This window comes from Opisthocomus hoazin, chromosome 1, assembly GCF_030867145.1.
Source record: "Opisthocomus hoazin isolate bOpiHoa1 chromosome 1, bOpiHoa1.hap1, whole genome shotgun sequence".
In the NCBI taxonomy this organism is placed as follows: Eukaryota; Metazoa; Chordata; class Aves; order Opisthocomiformes; family Opisthocomidae; genus Opisthocomus; species Opisthocomus hoazin.
Genome location: NC_134414.1, coordinates 113,275,464 through 113,300,373, shown reverse-complemented (window position 1 = coordinate 113,300,373; position 24,910 = coordinate 113,275,464). Strand labels below are relative to the sequence as shown.

General features: G+C 34.3%; 1 protein-coding gene across 1 annotated transcript in view; it reads left to right on the top strand.

Moving 5' to 3' along the window:
* The window catches only part of NCAM2 (neural cell adhesion molecule 2), a 348,076-nt gene that overhangs the window by 265,406 nt on the left and 57,760 nt on the right, over positions 1 to 24,910 (top strand). The window contains exons 11-12 of the mRNA XM_075433489.1: positions 412 to 508; positions 10,508 to 10,681. Coding sequence (XP_075289604.1) covers positions 412 to 508; positions 10,508 to 10,681 — 271 coding nt within the window. The remainder of the gene's footprint in view (positions 1 to 411; positions 509 to 10,507; positions 10,682 to 24,910) is intronic.

Genomic DNA, 24,910 nt, shown 5'->3' with positions numbered 1-24,910 from the left:
TTACCGATATCTTAAGGGCAGCTGTCAAGGGGATGGGGCTGAACTCTCTCCAACGAACAAGTGACAGGACAAGGGGCAACGGGTGCAAACCAAAGCATAGGAAGTTCCATCAGAACATGAGGAAGAACTTCTTCCCTCTGAGGGTGATGGAGCACTGGAACAGGCTGCCCAGAGGGATTGTGGAGTCTCCTTCTCTGGAGATATTCAAAACTTGCCTGGACGCAGTCCTGTGCTGCCTGCTCTAGGTGACCCTGCTTCGGCAGGGGGGTTGGACTAGATGATCCCCAGAGGTCTCTTCCAACCTCTACCATTCTGTGATTCTGTGATTCTGTGATTTGCATTTCTGATTTTTTTAAAGAGCTTTGATATTTGATTAGAAACTAATATTTACAAATTGCATTCATTTTAAAGATTGCTCCTACATCTGACAGTGATTTTGGACGGTATAATTGTACAGCCACAAACAGAATAGGAACAAGGTATCAGGAGTATACACTTGGTCAAGCTGGTAAGTTAAGTAGCTGTTTCCATTTCTTTAAATATTTTTTTTCATTTTAGTCCAAATGAAGTTCAGAAACACTTTTCTCTGTGCATTTTATTCCAGTGGAATGTCTGAAGTTAATTTTAATTCTCTAAAAGTTGAGTTACAGTATAAATTAAAATAAACCAGTTCCCTCAGAATATGGATCTTTTTGGGATTTAATTTTCAGGCCTTCTGAAATTTGAGAAAATGGAATTAGTCTAACTTTTTTCCTTTGCCCTTATTACATCCTACATTTAGAACAGTGTATTTGCATTGCTTCAGCAGAGAGGCATATGGTTTGCAGGCAGTAAAAATAAGAAAGAATTAGGAAAGTCTTTTTTCCTTTTTCTCCCCGGTTTGCTGTTTTAATTTTTACAGTTTTGCTCAATAGGATAATTATTTTCTTTTGGTGTCTCAGGAGTTATAAAAAACAGTTGTTTATTAAGACATTCCTTAGAAGTTCTACACTGCATTGGATGTTTTTCCCATTGTCTCTAAAGGATGGATTACTAGCACACACTTTCACCATGAATACTATACTATGTTTTTGTCTTTGAACAGTGGTCAAAAGAGCTGAGCTTCCTAAAATATGAAAATGTGGGTTTTCATTAGAAAAGAGCAGATTTCTATGTGTCAAAAGTTTACATCATCCAGAAGAACCATTGCCCTTCATTTTACAACATTTTTTGGGATATTAGCTGTGTTGCAAATCTGATGTTCCTTTGATAGCTACATACAACTAATGAGAAATATATTACCTGTTCCTTTTGAATGTAACCATCCTTAGTCCCAGATAATTTCATACAGCACTTTCTTTATTTTCCACCTTACGAAACTCTCCCCAATACAAGGACTCACACAATTTAATTCATATGTAAAATATTTTTTTTTCTGAAAAGAAATTCCAGAAGAGAACAGTCACATTCAGTCACATTCATGATCATTTGCCTGGCAGATCCCATTTATTTCAATGGAATTACTTGAACAATTGAGTTTCTGTAATAGTGCTAAAATTATGACTGTAGCAGCTCCTCAGTACTACATGTGGCATTAAATATGAAAAATGAATACTCCTTGTGATGTTCAAAATTAAGGTAGTAATAGAAAAGCTGTAAGCTTTAAGGAAAAACACAATTTCTATACCAACTGTCCTGACTCTATTTAACAAATCTCAAGACATGTAGGAAGTTAGCATTGATTTAGATAGGTTAACTGTATCTATTATGCGTACGTTATTTTTGCCATGATTTAATTTAGGAAATACATTTAGCCCTGTAAAAATCTCAGGACTTGATTTTCTAAATATTCATGACTGGCATAGGTTTTGGAGAGTTTACATTAAATTCATCAAACAAAATTACTGTGCACATCCCTCTGATTTTAGTCAGTTACATCTATTTCTTTTCAGTAGCGTGCTTTCTCTCTGGGGCAACATGTGCATTTATTGATTCAACAGCAGGACTGGTTCTGCCTGTCCTGCTGGGCTAGTGCTACACTTGTCTCTGGAAGTATCACCTCTAAAACACGTCACGTGTGAGGCTTCAGTGGAAGACAAAAGCAGTAGAAGTACAACATGAAACCTTCTAGAGTAATTTCTTAATTCCTCTCGAAAAAAGACTTTCCACTAGAAGCCTTGCTTAAAACCATGAACATAAATGATGGGAAAGGGAAGGAAAAATCCCACTGTTCACAGAAAAGAGAAGAGCTCTCATCCCCCCAGCCAACCCCAGTTTATAAATTGAGCATGATATCTATGGTATGGCATTGACCAGCTGGGGCTAGCTGTCTGCTTGTGCTCCCTCCCAGCTCCTGCAGACCTGCTCACCAGCTGAACGTGGGAGACTGGAAAAATTCCTTGATTTCTTAGTAACAACTGAAAACATCAGTGTTATCAACATTCTTCTCCTACTAAATCCAGAACAAAGCAGCTGCTGGGAGGAAAATTAACTCTATCCCAGCAGAAACCGGGACAGCATCCCTCTGGTGTCTTATCTCTCAGGACATAAAAAGATGAGAAAATAGAACAATTATGCCAATGAAAATGGAAGAATTCATGTTATAGTTACTGGTGTGCACTGTTTTTTCATAAGGACATATATACATATGACAGCGTCTCAGCAGATATTCTATATCTGCTGATTTTTCTCTTAGATTTCCAAAACAGTATCCCATCACAATGCAGGATACTGCATGATAATTATTTTAGCTATGGTTTTCCCTCCTGCTTTTATAAATAATTAATTAATTTTAGTACAAAGTAATTCTCATTATTAATTGAAAAAAACATGATATTTTGATTACGTATTGTATTTCAGGAAATTCTTACATGACAGCCCCTAGAAATGCAAGTGAAAGCAACTCCATACAACCATAGTCCTATTTTAGCTTTTTAATACAACTAAATTAGAGATGTTACTGATTCCAGTTTTTCAAACAGCTTACTGTTCTCTACTTTTGCAACAGTTTACTTAACATTTGTCAGTCAATTCTTCAGAAAACTTGATGGACACCAAAGAAAGAATGTAATGGAGTTATAATGAATAAAGCATTATGGGAAAATATTATATAAAGCATGAGCTACATATATATGGATATTCCTTATAATGGTATGAAATGCAGACAATAGAATAAACTCCAGTTTTGTAGTATTAATAATGAACAGGTACCCTTCACATAAGCCATTTGTAGTGTAATATTTATGTGGGACTGGAAACACTAGGTTTGGGGGTGTCAGGGCTCCATTATGCTGGACACTGGTCACAGTACTTTAATACATAACATTAAGTATCGTGAAAGATCATAATTTTTAGCCTTTGCATCTAAAGAGACCTTTTTTGGGAAAGAAACAGCAAATAACAAATGTAGTTCACTGTTACAAGTTTTGCATTTAAACTAGCACCAGCTGGAAATGAAAAACAACCAGGTAGATGGAGGATAAAACCATCATAATAATTGGAGGTATAAAATGTCAAATGTGACCTTCTTCCTAGTTTTACTACCTCATTTGGTGTACTTTGGTAGATTAAGAAGTTCTAATGATTGATATTTTCCACATTAAAGCCCATAAAATTTTTTCATGCATTTCAATACAGCCTGGATTTCCTTCTGGCTTTGATTGTAAATACTAATGCTGGGGCGTAGCATACTTTCACAACGACTCTGTCAGGGAAAAATAAACACTATTTCTAGCTGGGAGACAGTATTAAGCAAAGTATGCTGCTAGGGTGGATTTTACAAATAATGATCATTTCACTGAGTAGTTTTCTCTTATAAATCTGCAGGAATGACTTGTTGCTTCATGTTTTGTTCCATTTTTCTGCTTTGCTGGTTTTCCGCAAAGTCAAAGTGCCTTTTTTTTTTTAATTTACTGCTAGTTATAACGTGATCGTACTGTCACAATGCCATTATCTTTATTTCTGTTACCCTTCTTAGGAAATTAGACTTATTGATGATAGAAGAAGTTTTATTTCAGAATTTAGATGCAATTTGCAACCATACCATTTTGTAAGACAGGAAAACTATAGTTGTTCACCCAAATTTTACAGAGCTGCCGAATCAGCCTGAATTGCAGACGCTTACATTTAAACCTTTCAAAACAGTTGAAGAACTGCAGCCTATTTAAGATTTCACACTGCAAGGAGCTGGCCATTACTGGTAAATGCTGAGAAACTTCAGCGCTTATTGAAAGCTTAATCAGATGTGCTCACTACCTGGCTTGTGGTGATCATCTCTTACACGGTTGACATCCTCCTTTTTCATTGCCTAAGCAGTTAAATTGCTCTGTAAGTAACATGTAGAATGTGAAAAGAATCACAGTCTTTTTTATTTCTTACTACTGCAAATTAATGACTTCACATAACAACCACAACTTTTATTTTGAAGTCGACTTACACTCTTTTTTTTCTCTATGATAGGCTTAGTCTTTGGCAAGCCAGGTGAGCTTGGCAGATTGTCCCGATGGCTTTGAGAGCCTGAGGTGAGCACAAACATTCCTAGATTTGCCCAGATCTAGTTTAGTCATAGTTTATGTGAAATATCAGTCTGCAGGAAGATGGCATTTTTCCTTTTTGTTGAGATCTAAGTATCGTTATTTCAAATGTTTTTGTACAGATAAATAGAAAATCGTTTGGTGATCAGTAGTCTAGGACTAAGTTGTTAGAATAGATAATTTATTATCTTAAAATGATAAATGTAAAAGTTGCGATACAGAGAGCTAAACTGGATTTTTCAAGTAAAATTTTTCTTTAAATATTAATGTGTATTTTGCATATAGCAGTGTACAGATGAACTGAACCCAGAGTCCTTAAAAAGTAAACCATGATTCACTTCTAAGACTCTCATGGCCTTACTCATCCTAGACTTCCATTTCCCCTTCGTTCTTCTATTCTGGGATGGCAAAGGGGTTAAAAGGTCAGATAAATAGTCTGATTCACCTTTTTGCCTCAGTCTTTCTTTCAGTCTTTGCATCTAGAAGGATACTTACATTTATGATGAAAGTTAAGATTCTGACCTCACCACATCATACCTGGAACTGCAGTTCAGCACACAGACTTACAGTGTCTAAGTGTTAATAAGATCAACTTCTGGCAGAAACCACACTAATAGGGAGTGAACATAGTTTACAGATTAGCTACATCATACAACTCTGATGATGAATTTCAAACTGATCTTGCCAAATCATTCCTATTACATGTTTTGCACAGTATAGTATAGAACATCAAAGATTTTACAGCATCTAGAGGTGGTGACATATAAAAATACTTAATGAAATGAGAGATGCTATATCTGTTTCCCTTCTACAGCAATGTTACAGGGAATTAAAAAGCAAAATTAAAATACATTCTGTGATGTCATTAGATATTGAGAATTCCCATGCCACTTCATATAATTAAAAGTATTTTAAGCATCCTGTATACACAGAAAGTTAGTGAAGATGAGGAATAATGACATCAAAAGCAAATGAAGACATGGGAAAGACAGTAATTGAGCCTCACAGAAATTACATCCTGTAACCTGTTTTACGGAATGAAGTCATGCTCAGCGTATGATAAGGTTGATCAACAACTCACAAGGACTACAACATCCAATTTAACAGTTTACTAATCAGGATTTTTTGTGCTGGTTAATGGATATTTATCTTTTTTTCTCCAAATATTTGTGTTTTCACACACGCAAAATAAAATAAAAGTATGACTTAATTTTCCCTGGAGAATAATTTAATAAAAAAGATAGTCATGTTCTGTTCCAAGACAGTGTTATGGGAACTTATGGATTTTTTTTTTTTAGGATTGTTAGGTTGCTTTCCCTGGATAGCTTTTTCCTTGTTGCTGCCAAAATCCCATTTACCTCCACAAAAAAATATAGGCATATCTAAAATTTAGATCTCTGTCCTAAAACTTGCCATTTACATTATTAGTAGCATCAACTAAAGGATTTTTACTAAAAAAACAAGCAGCAACATATTTTCAATAAGCATGTGTGTGAAACTATGAACATAGCAACAGTGTTTTGCTTTGTGCACAAATATCTTATTTTCTTTTATTATTTATGTATTTATTTGCTAGCTGTGGTCCTGTTTCCTAATTGATTCCTTATTTTTCCAGAACTCCCCATGATTTAGTAAAAGAAATTCATTGCAGTTTTCCCCAAGCAAGGACATTAAGGCAAGACTGAGTATAAGCTGTAGATTTAACATTGAATTTTTTCTCCATTCAAAGGATGTACGAGCACGGAGGTCTTTGACTCCAAAGGTATACTCCCCAGCCCTATCTTTTTCCCTGCCATGGTCCTGATACTACTTAGGTTCAGCATTTAGACATAGTTACTTTTAGTCAATATATATGCCAGTTATACAGAGACAGGAAAAGCTGCAGAACTGCACTAGTAACAGATTGGCAGGAGATAGAAGACAAGAGCTAACTGGAAGATAAATCTCTGACCCCACTACCTGCTCCCACACCATCACTTCCTTTTCTTCATTTACACCAGGGCTGCTAAACTCTCAGAAGGAAAATTATTTTCTTCCATAAAGCTATACAAAAAACAGCTTGAAAAAAAAATCCCAGTGCTAAACGGTGGTCATTCATTGAACAGGTTGGGTAATAATAGTAATAGACTTGAACGAGCATTTACATATCAGTGGAGATGAATATGTACTCATAATTGTGTGTGTACTTCTCTGTCAGCTGCAAAAATGTTTTTGGAACCAAACCAATACTACTGAATTCAGGCCAATGTATCACAAAGTTAATTTGTGCTAACCAACTTTATGCACTTAGTACAAAATATATCAAGTGTAATTTTACACTTACTATTTGGGGATCTTTTTTTCTTTTGTTTTTAAGGTATTCTTTCATGTCATACGTGAATACAGTCACATACTGAACAGAGGAATAGACATTGTGGCAAGAAGATGAAGTTCACTAAATGTCTGACACGTTTTTTTAATGACTTATTTTAATTTAAAGGCTGAATTTCTGGTACATGTTTTGACAGCAGTATTACCATGACAAAGGTAGCAGTGGAACTTTTATGAGAGTGTACCAGAATTTGTGTTATCACTAAGTGATCTTTAGATCCTAGAAAAGAAATCCCATACTTTTTCTACTATGTAGTCCTTTAACTTATATCTGAAACAGTATATGAAAGAGTAATCACTGCCCATAGCTAAACTCCTCTACGATTCATTTGGTTGATTGGTTTTAGAAGGAAAAAGGAACAAAAATCATCCACAGTTCTATCCTACCAGACACAGACTGCAGAGTATACAACTTTGCAAATTATTCTCAACTCCTGCTAAACATTGAGCCAAAAGCCTTGCAATTCCAACATGAAAATCATGGTAATGTTCCAAATAATTTCTGCTGATAAGGGACAGCTCAATTGCTGGAATGTTTAGCTATATCAGGACCAGAGGGCTGTTTATTTTGCATGATCAAATTCGTACTCATTAGAGAACTACAGAATTAGATTCGGTTCATTAGGCTGTTAATGATCTTCTTTGGGGAAAATGTTATAGATTTGCCTAGTCTGAGAGAGATAGTAGGTATTTTGTTCTGTCTCACTGGAACTGCTAGCATTTCTTTCTGATTTTGACTGGGAACGTGTCTTCTGTTGTATTTTTTTCAGATGATTCACTCTTTACTTAAGAACTGATAAAGTTCAACTCTGAAAACTACATAAAAGTTACCTACATGTATGGATTGCTTGGACTGTGGGATGCATATTTCAAATAGTATTGTGGATGTATTTCACACTTAAATGAGTTTTCAACATATTGCATTGTGATAATTAAGCAAAATATTTTACTAGATTTTCACAGGAGCTTCATTTTATGCTTATTACCAAATGGAATCATAGCTTCATTTGGCAGAAATTATACTGAATCTGCAGTGGAGAACATAAGATTCTTCCTGAAGAATTTCTTCCCTGTGCCATGTTTATTATGGTTAATCATATGCAGACATAAACACACGAGGAAAATAGATGTCCTTAACATTTTGAAAGTCAAAAACAGAGAATATATGTAAATAACACATTTTTGTTTCATACCATTGACCAAATAATTGTTTTGATTCAAACTAAAGTAACAATGAATTGCCTTATAAAAAGTGCATATAAAAAACAACATAAAAATAGTCTGAGTGAAATTAAATATTCATTCAGCCTTAAACAATTTTTTTGTTTCATGTTTAACCCTTTTAACAACACAGAAGGAAAGACATTGTTTAGAAACTGTAATATTGTAGGTTTCCACAGCAGCTTTTAGCTTGCAATTAAATCCAAAGAGCATTTATCTCCAATACTGCAGAATTATATTCATCTTTCCAAGTGATTGGTATCCACATCACTCATACAGTGCCACGCTGCTTTAGTTTGGCGATCCTGGATTGCTTTGCTGGCATTCTTATGTTTTATTTTTCCCACCCCTCTCAGAACAGTTATTTGAGCAAGGAAGAAAAAGATCTGTATACAGAATGGTGCTTATGGTACTGTCACTAGCAGGAAAAAAAATATTGCTCTCAGCTGTAAGGAGAATCTGGAGGAGAGACGTCACAAGCTGGTTCTAATCCTCATCCTCTGATTTGCAGATCAATGCTTACTTAGCAAGCAACTCGTATAACTAATTCTTCTGTGTGATCACAGAAAAAAATCTGTATTTTTTTTGCACATGCTTTCTTTTTTCTAAAAAAACCCCACATTTTTTTTATCAATTTAGATAAAGATTCAAAACCCAGGTCTGTGTTCTCCTGGATGCATGGTGTACTGGTTACATTTGGTCACATTCTGCCTGACCATGAATCCTGAATTCCTTTCTGCGGAGTAATACAGCTTCACTAAGAAGGGTGAAAATTTCCTGCAACATCCCTTATCCTGATGAAATGAATGTTTCCTGGAACAAGAAAGGATTTGGTGGTTTGAATCCTCAAGCTGAGATTTGCATTCTATGCAAACCTTTAACGTCATGGATTCATGTATTTGTGTCTTTAAGTAAAAGATATTAAAATTGTTCATCCATGTAAATAAATCTTATCCTGATTTTAACCCAATGGGCACCAAGCACTGGAGGTTTTAGGAGACCCATATTCAGAAATGCTACCTGTAAGAATTCACAGAGGTATGATATTAATATTAAGACACTCCACTCTGAGAACTGTTAGCATTTTTCTGGAAAAACTTAGGTGTCTGATTATTAAAAGGTTATACAAATCAGCCCCTTTAGAGGAGCTTTGGCAGGTGTCCTTTTCCTGAGAATTCGTGCCTGAATATGTCCTTAAGCCCATTCTTTAATATTTTATAGAAATTTTTGGCTCACTTTCATTCGAGTACCCATATTGGGTGAAGCTCAGATTGATTCTCATTTTATTCCCAACTGTCTGGCAGCCCTTGAATAAAGACTACATTTTATGTAAATGGTTCAGTACCCACTAACCAAATGATAGGCTTTGGCTCAAGTTCTTGCATATCCTTATAGAAATATCTTCCACGCCATGGAGACAAAAGCAATGTCAAATCTGCAAGCAGCTATGCAAATGATTGTCAGATGTATCACAAGAGAAAGTTTACTGGTGTTTCAAATCCCTGATCTTCTGTCCACAGAATTAAAATTCTTCCTAGTATTTTCAATACAATTTTTTTGTAATTATGACACTTTGAAATGTACGACCATTAGAAAAGTTAGTCTTTTGTCTTCTGCGTGTTAGTGCAGTCATACATTGTAACAGTAGCAAAATGTTTCTACTTTTAAAGATGTACTGACCCCAAGGTTAATTTTTTGCTTTTGTTTCATGTCTAGCATCTCGGTACCTACAGACACCTGCTTTATTTTCATGGTTCTTTTCTACTTTGAAAGATCTGCACTTGCTTTTGATTTCAGAGAAAATGCTTCTTTCAATCTATTCCATAAATTATTTCTTGAACTGTAAAGAGAATAGAAGCATCCATTATTATTCCTAGCTTGTAGCTTGGAATCCAGTCTTTCAAAAAAAATCAGAAAAGGATTCATGTTTTCAGCTGTATTTCAGAGTTTCATGAAAATGGTCAAATTATTTCTAAAGTTTTTTTGACATAATTTCATTTAGAAGAATTCAGAGTCTGAATGATCCATTTAGCCACAACTGTTCCTCTTGTTAATTTTGATTTAAAGTTTCTAATTCTCTTTTGCAGAATTATACAGAAAACAAACTAATCTCTTACATTTGCCTATGATGAAATTAGCTATTAAATAAGATCATATTATAAAAGAAAGGCAGAAATTGAAAATGTTTCCGCATAACTTTAGCATACAGGAAAATAAATGTGGTTTTCCTACAGCTCTGTATTAGAACACTTAAGTTGTTTATCTAGCACAAACTTTATTACATCATACTCAATATTTATTTTTTTCCCTTCAAGATGCTAAGGACACTTTTTGGGCTGGATTATCAACTGTTTTGGTCTGTCTAGTTGCTGCTGATTATTAAATTAATGTTTGTACTTTTTTAGATGTGCCATCAAATCCTTATGGAGTACGAGTTTTTGAGTTGTCACAAACCACTGCCAAAGTTTTGTTCAATAAGCCAGATTCACATGGAGGTGTACCCATTCATCATTACCAAGTGGACGTAAAAGAGATAGCTTCAGAAACCTGGAAAATAGTTCGCTCCCATGGAGTTCAAAGTAAGTATGTAAAAAATAAATGGAAATATTTTAACTGAAAAGAATATAAAGGGAAAAGAATGCAACTATATGTTAACTGAGTCTTTGTTTCTCCATTAATCTTAGTCCAGTAGCTGTATCTTCAGTTTGTATTAATGAAGTCAGACCTCTTTACACCAATTAGAAATCTTAGTGTAATCTTGTAAAAGTCAACCATTAGTTTTTAGTTTTAAAAAAGTTTGGTTAATAAATTCAGAATTATTTTGCATTTTTCAATGTCCAGTCAAGTAAAAATGGAAAACGTTTTTGAAGCTGTAAATTTCAAAAAAGTAGAATTCACAGAGGAGGTAGTCTGAGAATGTGCATTATGTATACAGTTAACTTAAAAATTTTAAGTAAGCTATTGTGTGATATTTAATCCTGGGCATTAATTACTGTTTTGAGCTACTTAGTAACCTTTCTACGTACCTGTTAATATTCATGTAGTTTGTTTCAAAAGCATATCTATGAAGTATTGTTCAACAAACTTTAAAAGCATTTGTTAGATATGTCTATTATGTATCTACTATATTAGTGGGGATGTGACGAATGGGGCCAGTTCCTTGCGAGATCTATGCCTTCTTCGCACTTCTCTAAAGGCAGAAAAGTGTTTAAGCCGCCTAAAAGTTCTTTAAGTACATGCCAAGGTAGGGTGTTGATATAGACTGATGTTAAGAAGATGCATTCAACAGAGAAGTAATCCCTTGCATCCATATCTACCCTTTGATAATTTTAACAGGTAGTGCAAGTTAAAGCAGCCCCAACAGTCTTTTGATTAATACAGCAGGAGGTGAATGGTTTTGCAGCTATCAGCACAGTGATGAGAGAAAAAAATGTAGAAAATGACCTAATGTGTGTTATCTTTTTCCTTTTCACATCCCATAATCCACACACAAAAATTCTGTGCTAAGCAGAGCATATTCTAAATCATAGAATTATTTCAAAGAACCATTCAGTGACCATGTAATTAACATATATTCAAAGAAACGTATAATGACTTTTTATCTTTTGTTTTTCTTAACCAAATACAGTAATAGTGTGTATAAATGTAATATTGTAAATCATAGCAGCATTCTTTTTAGTCCAGTATAGCTTGCATTTCTTTCTGTACTAGAAAAGCTAAATAATGCAATGTGTTTCTTCTAGTTGAAGGGCATACGCATTAATGGACATTAGTGTACCTCTTCCCTTCTTTTTGTGTTATATTTCAGGCGAAGTTTGGGATTTGTTTTCTCATAGCTACTTCCTTCAATGAACTGGCAATGAATTTCTCTGATGAGAACTATAATATACCAAATACTAAAACCTGAAGTGACCAGTCTGTGCAGTAATGTGCAATGTACTCAAATGAACAAACGCAATGATTAGGGTGCAGTCACACAGATGCTTAATTTAAATGTAAAACCAGAACAAAAATAAAGTCCTCAAGGTTAGCTTTGTAGAACGATGCATTTACCTTAATCCCCATGAAATGTTCTTTCCTATTATTTGTGTTAATGTGAAGTTTATGAAAAGATTAATTGATTACATTAGGAAAGATGTATAACTTGACAGACCCTTGTTGTTATTAGAATTGACTGGAACTGCGTTCTTCGAAAGTTCACACTTTGATTTTGAAACTTTCTTTCAGCATATCATGTTTTTGACTTCTTGTATACAGCTAATTTTGGAGATTTATGTATAACATGAATTAATCTTGGAATTATTTTAGTACAATATCTTTTTTAATTTTATGGTAATTTGTTCTAAAACCAGAGTAGAATGGCAGGTAAAAACACTTCTAGTCCTTATGAAGACAATACCACTGTGAAGTAGATTGTGAGTATTTAGGATCTCTTCTGCCATCCCTACTAAAACTGAATATGCAGCTTCTTTGAGAAAAAGGCGTATTTATTCCTACATGCTGTCATGTTATTTCCCCACATCTTCCTGTTGTGTAATTTGCCTTACTTTTTTCAGTTCATTCTCCTTTCTTGTTTGGAAGTTTTCAGGGCATTTGCCCTCTTTCAAGCATGTTTTTTCCTCTTCGTTTCATTGTCCCCCAGCTGTAACACTGAGAGATTTTGTTGAAAAAACAAAGTAGGTCACACTGTTTTTGGACATCTTGAAGGTACCTCTTAATAGCACATATTACCAGAGACTATGCCAAGTGATGACAAAAACTAGTAAGTAAGAAAACAACCTGAAAAGTCATCTTGGTCTATGAATAGGTATATTTAGTAAATACATAAATATTGGGAAAATAAACTTTACTGAAGGGACAGTGGACAATATTAAAAATTAATTCTAGATCAATAATTAATTCATGCTGTTTTCTGAAATCTGTATTTGTGTATCCCTGCATGGAAAGATTGAGATTGTGTATCCTATGTTTCTCTGAATTTCTCTCTGAACTACACTAGAAGTCAAAAACTACTTCAGAATTTCAAATATTTGCTAAGCAGGAGGCATCTTTTTTTTGTAAATGTTGTTGGTGCTACACTATGTAATTTCACAGGAAAATCAAAAGCGACCTGGTTGCATTTATCGGAAGTTCTTGCAGATATTCTGTAATGAGTTAAAAACTTGTTCTATTTGTGAGGTACTGTAGGGCCAAACCAGAAAAACAAGATGTGTTACCAAAACACAGACTGAACAGCCCAGAGCAGAAAACGTCTTACCAAATGGAGATATCAGAAAATATTAGTGTCCTTTTTTTTTTTTTTTTTAATGAAAATACTGCTAACTGTAACTGGAATCTTTCTGAAAATTCGACCTTTGCTTGTTTCCTGAGCATTCAGAGGGTTTCACCAAGTTTTCTAGATTGTCTTTTTAAGCCTCTCTCCATTTATTGGAGAGGCATTGTCTTTTTAAGCCTCTCTCCATTTATTGGAGAGGCTCCATTATTTAGCCTACTCACGGTGTCATGGTAGGATAACAATGAAATATCCTCTTCTAAATCCCTGTCTTCAGTTCCTGAAAGAATTTTTAAAGAAGCTTTCCTTAGTGTGAAGGCTGTTCTTTTTTCTTTATATTTTTTAAGACATTTAGGATGCTTTCAAATCTTTTGAATGATAACAAAATATTACATGTTTTTGAGACGTTTTCTTATTGTGCTTAAGTAACATGCCTCAACATCTTCTCAGCTGAGTGAGGAGGATGTTTAGACTACATGCAGTCAGTATTCTGTATTGTGATTTGTAGTTGGATCATAATGATTTCCATACTTGGTCGATATTACTTAATGGAAAGAAAATCACTTTTTTCATCTGTTCACATTTTGTGGGCAGGTTTATGGCTAAGATTCAGATATAAATGCTGTTTATACAGGGACAGTTAACTGCTTGCACATCTCGAGTAATAATGCATACATAATGCATGAACAATGTTTTTTTTCCCAGCAGCCAGTCATAAACTATGCTGAAATTTTACAGGATGTCTTTTTAACAGACTGATTTAACTAAGAAGTGATAAAACAGCACTGCAGCCCTTACTTGCCAAAATGTAGGTAACGTGTAAATTCCAAGACCATCTTTTAACGGAAAGAGGCAGAAAAACCTACATGCAGGAGATAGTTGTTCCTGGAGGACTGTTAGCCTTCCAATACTGTCAAGGATAAACTGGGTATTCTGGTCCCTCTCTGTTATGACCAGAAGGAATACTGTAGTTGTATTCACACAATCACAAAGAACAGGCATAAACTCATAAAATGAATGAAAACTGTATTTTTAAATAAAACAAACATTGTGGAAATGTGCCTACAGAAATTAGTTTATAATTAAAGTGTTAATAAATGATTAATAGATGTTTCAAAATATTGTTGAAAGGAATTCCTACTAACACTAATAAGTCATTAATTTTCTTATATTTATGACCCAATAACTACATATAAAACTTTCTACACGTAAGATTATAATTGTCTGGTTTTATTGATATGAAAAATACAATAGATGCTTACCAAATTGTTAGGCATTCTTAAGTAAACAATCATCCAGTAAATACAAATAAGTTTAGTCAGAAAAAATTAAGCGGTATGAAATGGATTCGGTGCAAATCTATTCAAACAGCTTGCAATTCTCTTCATCTAGAAAGAATGCTGACAATTTCTTAAAAAATCCCGCAAAAGGTGGATTTTGTCTCAAACTGTACTAGTCTGAACTGTTTTCAGATCAAATTAGGGAGAAAATTCAAGAGTCTTGGAGCTGTAGCCAAGAATAACTGTTTCCCTGTTCCCTCCCCTTTGTCTTTTATAATGAAGAAGGTTTCATTTGAAAGTCTGTGCTGATTGCAGCTATTGAAGGAGAGCACAGATAGTGAAGCAATCATTCTGCTACACCAACTTCAGGCTATTTAGGGATTTAAAAGTCATAATCAACACTATCATAGTTCACCAAGAGATCAGTGAGCAAATGGTAGCCAGGTTTTTCTGCACTTATTAGGTGCTCTTCTGAACATGAAAATTGTGTGGTTGCAGGCTAGCTGCAAATTTCTGTATAGCTTCACTTTACAGTCAGAGTGTAGTGGGGCTGCCTGTGGGGCAGAGTCCCGACAGGAGGTGGGTGGGCTAGTCATGTTAATGCTAACAGTGCCCTCAGAGCTGAGACATTTATGACCCTGTCAGTAATGCAGAGAAGCCCACTAACCTTGTAATAACAGAAGTGCGGGTAATATCAGCAAGGTTCGTTCGCCGAGGAGAGTTTGCATCTTTTCAGCCAGATAGCTGGTAAACCCCTGAGTGTGGGGTATTGCCCATCCATCGTCAAGAAGGGGATAAAAACCAGTGAATAGCATTTGCCATGCTTTCTTCTGTAGACACAAAGAAACCAGTGAGAAAGTGTAAGATACCTGCACTTGGAAAAATCGTCTTACCACAACCTTCTCTGTAATTTATTTTTTAAAAAAAGGACATTCACTGATCAGTTTCTGAGTAATCAGGGAAGACTTTATGAGGAAAAACCTGCATTATTTTTCCTATTTAAGCAGTATTGAGTTTTCCAAGGAAGAAACAGGATGGACTCAGAGACTGTGAGATTCAGTTCTTCAGATCCCTTCAGTCCTTCAGAAAGCACCACTGGTGTAACTCTAATAGAAAAGTCATCAAGGTCTTAGTCTGTCTTAACAGCATTATAAACACCAGTAATTCTGGTTCACAGGCAGCAAAAAATGTATTCTTAATGAGAGAGACTTGGCTTAGACACAAACCTAAAATACAGTGGAGGGTGTGCTTGAACCTTGAATAAAATACGCTCTGTGGAAACTGTTGAATGTCTTCAACAGGAATACAAAAAGGGAACACAAAAAAACTTTATCCCACAATCAAACTCAGCCTAAGATGGGTACTGCCACTGAAACTCCAGCAATTTTTCCTTCCTTCTTCACATTTACAGATAGATAGATAGATAGATAGATAGGTAGGTAGGTAAGTAGGTAGTCAAACATGCAAATGGATCTTTCTTTTCAAAGCATTAAATATTTATGTAAGAACAAAATAGCAAGAGAAACCAGTCTGCTTTTCTAATGACACACAATTTGTTGGTAGTAGAGCAACATGAAGAATACAGTAAAAACCCGATGCCATGCTAAGATTAATGTGGAAATTCATCTATGGGATATGTGGATGGTAGTCACTGTCATTTTAGAGAAGAGATATACACATTTTGGGATTTGTGTAGCCAATAGTCTCTCTCTCTCTCCCTCGCTATTCTCTCTCTTGCTTCCTCTGAACTGCAGTATTATTACTCCCCTATCTATTTTTATCATGAAAGGGAAAAAATGCAGTCTTCTGTTAGGACATATTCACAATGTTCTCCTTCTGTCCTTTCATTAGATCGAGAGGCTTGTGTTATGATATTCATCTCATACATGTATCATATTTAATATTTGTCATTGTTCTTGGGTTTGGACATTTTCAGATTTAAGATTTAATTTCTTTTTTAATTTCTTTCCAGCTATTGCATTTTATTATTTTTTAGGAAAGGTTTGATAGTATTTTAAGTTTTGTATTTTTTAAATTTCTAAAATTCAGTTATTACTATTTAGTGTAAAATCTGAATAAGTAGGGAAGACTTTTTAAAAACAGGTAAAAAGGCATGTCTACTCATTTCTTCAGCTTAGCAACATTTGAAAAAAGATTTAGGTTTTCTAATTTCTTAAGGAAGCTGCTAAAGTAGTAATGCCTAGCTAATTTAGAATTTCTTCTAGTGGTAATAAAGTGGCATCAAATGACTTCAGAGAAGTGCACATAACAGGGCTTACAGATGGTAAAGGTGCAGTATCTTTACAATTAGACCTTGCAAAAATTATTATTAAAGACTTAAAAATAATAAAGGTGAAAGTTGTAGTTTAGAAGGAAAAAGTACTTTTCAATCATTCATGTTTTTCTGTAAAAGTGTAAACTTCATAAAATAATGGTAAATGAAAATAAGGAACCTATTTTGAATAAATTGCATTTTTACATAAGGTTTTTTTTGTGGTTGTTCTTAAAGGATTTGGCCACTCCTATATTAGTATAAAATTAAGTGTAGTCGTGTTAGAGACTGGTGAATCTGAGGATATCTATAGTGATGTCCTAAAATAACATACTCAAAGAATGCTTAATCTGACATAATTTTTCATGCACTAAGTTCAGTTAACTACTCAAATTGACAACCTTACATTCTTCTACACTTTGGATCTTAAGAAGAAAAATGTCGTGTGTTGGATATTTTTCTGAAAAGAAAAACCAACAAACCCAAAACAAACAAAATGTCTTTACTTCACTAGTATCTCTATGTCTTGTTTTTTTTCAGTAGGTATTCTAATGAGTTTCAAGTTTTTAATAATTTTTTTCCTGGACTTATAATTCTGCATTTGTAGGATATTAACATAATATACTTTCTACAATAGGCAAATTATATAAGCTAAAGTTAAATATACATTTCCAAAAACATGGAGTAGAAAGAAAAATGTGGAAATTTAACATGTTATAAAAGCTGCTTTTTTGAATCAATTTTTGTGTTTTGAATATTAATGGTCAAGGATGTTTTCTTTTTTGATATCTGAGATTCCTGTTTGGATGGCAGAAAGCAGAAGCTTTATGAAATAATGCACCAAATATTATATGATTCAGTAATGAATGTATTACTTGTAAATATTTTTCATGCATTAATCAAAACACAACAGAGATTCTTTGCCAACATATGCTTATACTTTTTTATTGAACATTTTATTGAAGTAGACAATAATGTTCAGTCTTGCTGTAGAACAATCAAGCTATGTACAAAAAGCAGTTAAATGTTTCTTTAAATATGATTTTTTACAACTTTCCATTATAATGCAAAATGAAAGAATGAAAAATATTACGAACGAAGAAATGTTGAAATCTTTATTCTTTGTACAAGAAAAGGAAATCTGTTGACAGGTGGACTACAAGTGGTATTATGTTATGTATCTGAAAAATAAGCACAACATATAGAAAGAATCAAAGGCATTTTTCCTAAGAGAAAAATACTATGAAAATTTGTATAGCACCTTAATCTTATGCAATAAATTGAAGACTTCAATAGCTTTAATAGTTTGGTTTTAGCTATTAAGGAGCACTCAACTTCAAGCACTAATGCTAGTATTTGCTTTCAACAGAACTTTTTGTTTTCTCTCTAGTTCTTGACAAGTGGGAGATCAAATTTGAAATAAGTAATTCTTTGTAATTTCCCATTCAAATCTCAGCAGGTTCAGTTCTTTTTTTTTTTTTTTTTTTTTTTTTGTCTAAGTACATTACATTTCAAAGAAAGCCCTCAAAGAAAGGGACCTTGTGATCATCAGCTCCAAACACCCAAGGCTGCAGTGGGGCCGGCTTCAAAGATTTGCTAGGGTGGTCAGGGCTTAGTCCTGAGTTTTGAATCACTCTGTGAATGGAAATTCTATATTTAGTCATTTGTTTGTGAAATTAAGGGGTTTTTTAAACAAGGTGATGTCTGTACTATTTTTTCACATGCATTTAAGAGGTTTTTTTAGGCACATGATAGTGGAGAAGGGATTTTCTGTTACCCAAGGTAAGTTTTCAAACTGCTATACTGTGTATTGTGCCTGGTATGGCTGCTTTTACTACATGTGTCCTTTTAGGAAGAGGAAGTTATGTACATGCCAGTGTTGATGAGGTAATTAAAACTTGAAGTTGTCTATGTGTTATGCTTTTTACTTTTGAATTGGCTATACCAGTGAGAAAGCATGCATGTACGTAGGCAAATGTTATAATAATCCTTCTAGTCAAAAAATACTCGGTAAATTTAAAATTAGGTCATTCCATTTTCTCTTTTACTTTTTATCATATAAATGCTGTTCCAAGCTATTAAATGGTGATTTTTTTTGTGTGTGTCTCTGCTGTTCAGTTTTTTGGGTAAAACTACTGAACTTAATTTTCTGTCTTTAAGCAAGACTTTTTGATAGACATCACATGAAGAGGTATTCTTTCAGAAGACTTTAGAAGTTCACAGATAGGGTTTTCCACCAAGATTTTCAGAAACACAGTTATGCAAAATGAAATTCTTTCCTATGCTAAAATACAGCAGTTACTGTATCTTGTTATTGTGATGGGGAGGAAATCTAATAGATAGCTCAGTTAGAATTCTCATGTACTATCTTAGGTTGTAACTTTTGTACTTCTTGCTTCTTTTGTACTGTAGCATGAAAGTATGCACCCTATTGACTACTAAAACACTCCCAGTGTAACAGTTCTTCACTATTGGACTGGGAAGACTTTCAAATGGATGCCCGAGAGATATGAATCCCATATAATTCCATATTTTTCTTAAGGAGTGTAATGATAAAGACAGTATATCTGTATAATTTGTAAATCAAAGAGAAATAAATAGCAAATATTTTGGTATGCTAAATCATCATTTGAGTTTATTTTAATAGTGAAAAAACCTCAAGGCAGAATTCATTAATGTCCAGTGCAAGCTGCTAAAGCAGAAGGAAAAATGCACTCATTAGTCTGTTCCAGTGGGAAAATACATTTTTAGTAAGTATTTGAGACATTGAATTCCTCGGCATATCTGTCAGATTTGGCTCCCTATGACATGAATTGTGATCACATTCAGTTCTAAGATGACACTTGCTGTTTCCGAGGAGTGCTTCTACATTTCTGGAATATCATGTACGTACTCCAGTAATTTAGAAGTACCTGAAGTCTCAGAGATCTTTGTGCGTGTTAAATGATGCCATTTCTGGGTTGTGAATTCAGCCTTAAAATATGTTTCTTCATTTATCCGACTGTTAGGCAGGGAGTTTAAGACCAGTGAAAACATGGATGAAAAAAAAAACTCTAAAAACAAACCCAAAAAATTTGTTGTCACTTTATACCCAACTAATTCCGCAGTAATTGATACACGATATAGAGAATCTTAAAATGTCACATTGCTAAATTGACTTAAATTGTTTAATTTAAGAAATTGTCTGTTGTCAATAGGCAATAATTGATAATACTGTAAAAAAAAAAATCATAGATCATTCCTATCAGTTAATATACTTATGATGCTATTGCTAAGCCTAAAATCATGGGATTTCTTTTTCCAAAAAAACCTGGATATTTAGCTTGATTCAAAAAAGTTCTCTCAACTTAAACCAGCTTTGAAATGATAAGAATGTGGGAGTTGCATATATATATATATATGTTATTAAGCTATAATGATGTGAGATGCAATACAAATAACACTCAAATAAAAAGTTCTTAATTTTAATGAATCTAAATTCTTGGGATTAAATGGCATGATACAATTTACAACATGTCATACAATTCAAAAAGAATAAAAATTTAAAGAATAAACGCAATTTCCAACCAATATAGATTACTGTTAAGTGATAGGAAAAAGACCATTTTTTATCCAAATTAATTTGTGTGTATACCTGCATGTAAGAAAGTTATTCAGCCCTCTAATTTTGTCTGTATACTATTCTTGGCCTCCATCCGGCTTAATCTTTGCCGTAAATGTCTCATGCGGATAGAAAAGTTGGATTGTAAATAAATGTCTGAAACTAAATTGCATAGACAGATTAGAGAGATTGGAAAGTAAGAACTGTAAAGGGAAGGCTAGATTTAAATATCTCAGGTTTTTATACAGACCTGAATCATCAGGAGAACGAAATGTACTTTTCGCATTCGAAGGTGAATAAAATGTCAGGAGAAGAGAAGAAAACCCAGAGAATTTACTTCACAGCTTGAGTTCATAACTAAAAGCAACCAAGTGTTATGCAGATATAACCACTGCCAATATCTGAGGTTACCCTTCTCCTCAAGCTTGTAATTCTGTGTTTGCAGTCACATTTAGTCAAACAGTCAAAGTTCATTGCAAAATATGATTTATGTTCAAGTGGGTTTCTTTTAAAGACACAGACTGGAAAATCTGTAAGAACAAATACAAGATACTTTGATTGCAAGAAGTATGTAGTAAATATTTTAAAAAGCAGTAAATGGAGAATCAGTTATTCCAAATATATTTCACCTAGTCTTTCTCTGGCTTGATAACTCTTGGCCACTCCCTGTTTAGACCTTTCCAGGCTTTTTACGATGGCACACTCTCAAGTAAACTTGCAATGAGCAATCTGATCTGATGTAAAGGTCTTACTGATCTGGCTCGTAAGGGTAAATCTTGTTAAGGAGAGAGTGATGCAATGCAATATTGGACATGAAAAACTGATATATGAGATACATGGTGCAGCTGCAGATTTTGCTTTTCAAATCTATATTGTATTAATCTGCATTTATTTTGCATTGCCAATCTGCTTACAAAATGTAAAGTACATTTATGGAATATTTATGCATATATAAAATTCTGCTGCATTTTGTAATATAAACCAGAAAAGTGTTCCTGAAAAACAGAGTATTCTTTAAGTATTTTCAAGGTTATTGAAAGACAAGTAGTTATGAATGGAGTTTTCCTTCTTCCACATACAGTGAGCAACAGAGAGATAGCATAGCCCTATCTGTATTACATTTCATGGTATCATGAAATGAATCTTCTTTTTATCACTTATTTCTCTCTACTTTTTTCTCTCTCCCTTAGCAAGAAATAAAATCTAGTATGCAGGAGTAGGATGGAGATGAGAAAGAAAAAGTTAGGGATGAAAATTATCTTTGCATGTAAGAAGCAAGAGAACAATTGTTGAAATCATCATTAACATCAGCCTTGAGGCTGTTGCTTTTTCACAGTAGTGAATGTCATAAAAGACACATTTCAGATCATTTTTTAGTCCTTTTGCTTGTCATTGTGAGGATAGCCTCTGATGATAGCAGTCACCAGGAGCTGGTTTACTCTTATCTCAAATGGTGATGGTTGTATTTTTGCCAGCTCCTGCATTTGGTAACAGAGCAACGAGGGTCTCTTTTTCTCACACTTTACAAGGTCCAGAGTCAAAAATTGCACGTGTTAGAAGAATGAAAGGCAAAAGTCCTGTGTCATAACCTGCTTCCTAGGTAGCTCCTGAGACTGCAGCAACATAACTTGATCATGGAACAATTACTATTAATGAGAGCTTCCAGTTTATAACGTCTTGTCAGTGATAATATACCATTCAAGAAGAACACATAGAAGACTACTTTTCTTGGCATTCAGAATAAGTGGCTTGTTCGGAACATAAAATTGAGCAAGTAAAATAAGTGGTTCAGGAAAAAGAAAATCATGCATTCAATTTCTCCGTACATAGGTAAAAATGGTAAAAGAGGTAGATTTTATATATGTTGATCTGTTTAGTGCTATTAGTATGAAGAAATATAATAAAATTGGAGTGTCAGTATTTTAAATAGCAGTTTCAACTGAGATGCAAGGCTTGCTAGCATATTATTTTGCCTATAAAAAAATCTCTACTTCTCTGAGCACAATATTAGAAATTTTCATTCTTTTGTGCTCTGTAGATATTCTTTTGGCTTAGCATTAATAATTTCTGATTTCTTGACATCTGTCTTGGAGCTTTGTAAGAGTACTGATATATTTGTAGTAATGAGTAAGGAGTAATTAATCAGGTAATTTAGATCCATCTGATTAAGAAAGACCATCTCTTATTTGTACATGTCTAGCAGGGTGGAATTTTGTAACACCATGGGAAAACTAGTGAATTGCATGAAATATCTTAAATGTGTTGCAAACTCTCAAAGGAACAAAAAGATCATTGTAGCTCTGCAGATCATGGCTGACAACAGGAAAAAGGTGCAGGTGCTAAAAGTAAATTCCTGTCATTATTTTCTTACACTTGGAAGGTATTTACTATGAGATTTTGGGGTTTTTTTCTGATAGAAACTGAAGAAATTTGGACCAGTAATCAGTTATTAGTTTAGGAAGTTGTTAGTTTAGATCTGGGTTATATCCTGTTCTATTAAAGGCAGTCTCCAGGACCTTGTTCAGTCTTACCAGCTTCAAGTGGCAGTGGTAGCACACTGAAAGAAACTTCCTTGCTCAGCCTTTTGAAAAAAGATCTGAACTCACTCTGAAATCAGTCAAGTGGAGACCAGCTCCAGCTAAAGCTCTGCCTCTTGGCACAGTTCTGCCCTGATTCGCAAGCCCCATTTGCCAATGACTATGGTGACACAGATGTGTGGAGTCAGCCTTGACCCAAATGGGAGGGCTCACAGACCCACCAAATGTCAATGTAGTGCAAGAATGTAGACCAAGGTCTCTCATACCTGCCTTTCTCAAACACTCCAAACTATGTGGACTTTCTACACCATTAGCCAGTGTGTAAACATTTGACCTAACATATCCCAGATGATTCACAGAAACTGTTGTGATCTTTGTGCTAAGAAAAGCCAATGTTTGTCTGCTATGAATTCAAGTACAGCCTACCTCACCTTTTTTTCAAGATCTTTCAGTTACAATGAAATCACAGATGGCATTTTAAATGTGGGAGACCCGTTTCAACTCCAGCTTTGTGTTGCAAATTTCATATGAGATATTAGCTAACAACAGGATCTCCATTGTGGGAACTGCAGAAAAACGGACAAGAAAATATGAAATAAAATTAATTCTTTTTGCCCTAGAAGGGGGTGTAAGAGCATCGAGATTCTAGCATATATGAGATGGACCAGGATGGGATACAGTTTGATCTATGCAACTGAAGAATGAGAGAAAGTGGTGTAACTGTAACAGGCGTAGAAGAAAGGAAGGTACGCACTCATAGCTAACCTCCAGCTTCCCACCTCAAACTATACTCCTTCCTTCAATAATCCAGGTTGGATTCCAGACCTTGATGTAAGACAGGGAATACATAGTGGTATTAACTGAAATCTTAACAACCCACTTGTTCTTAGCAGTCTCCTAATAAATGGAATCCCTATTCCCTTTAGAAGACCCTCTTTTATTTTCTGGGTCACGTCCAAGTAAGCACTACTTTTAGCCTTGATGCATGTTCCGAAAGATAAAAAAAATTGGATAAATGAAACCATGTAAAAGCTTTTAATAAGGGCCTTGATTGCCCTTCTGCAATGAGATTAACACAGTTATTCCTTTACTATGTAATGTAGTACAGTATTTAGTATTCAGTATTTAGTAATGTATATAATATTCACTCTGTAAAGTATTACTTAGAAGATTTAATTCTATTGTCTTTATGTGTCCATATTGCCAGTGGAAGATCAGGTGTATCAGTGGCCTAGAAAATTTCATTATGGGAGAATCTTAAAATTAATGTCTACAGAAAATTAATTTGATTTATAGAAAAGTTTAAATTAATCTGATTTGATATTTAACAATAATTCTATGAGTTTCGTATAATTTGTACTATTAAAATTGTAGCAATTACAGTCACGTGAATATTTAACAATGAACCTTCATGCTGCTATACTTAGAACATTAGTCATATGTTAGACAGTATTTTGAACAATACTTTCTTTTTGCATGACTGGGGGAATATCTGGTAGCAGTTCAAATCCCTATTGATTTTAATATACTGTTTTATTGTTTCATAAGAAGTTTTAAGTATAGCCCTTTTCAAGCAGCTGGCTGATTGTCCAATCAGTAGACTTTAAATTCCTTGCATTACGAAGTGCACAGTAGTTTTACAGAAGAGGAGAAAATTGGGTTCCAAGAACGAAGGTAGTATTCCCCTTTAATTTATAGAATCATAGAAAGATTGGTTGGACTAACATCTGGAGTTTATCTGGTCCAAAATTCCTGCTTGAAGCAGGACTGGTGCCAATCCTAGATCAGATCAGGCATGGCTTTGTCTAACTCAGTCTTAACCTCCAAGGGTGAAGATTCCTCGCCC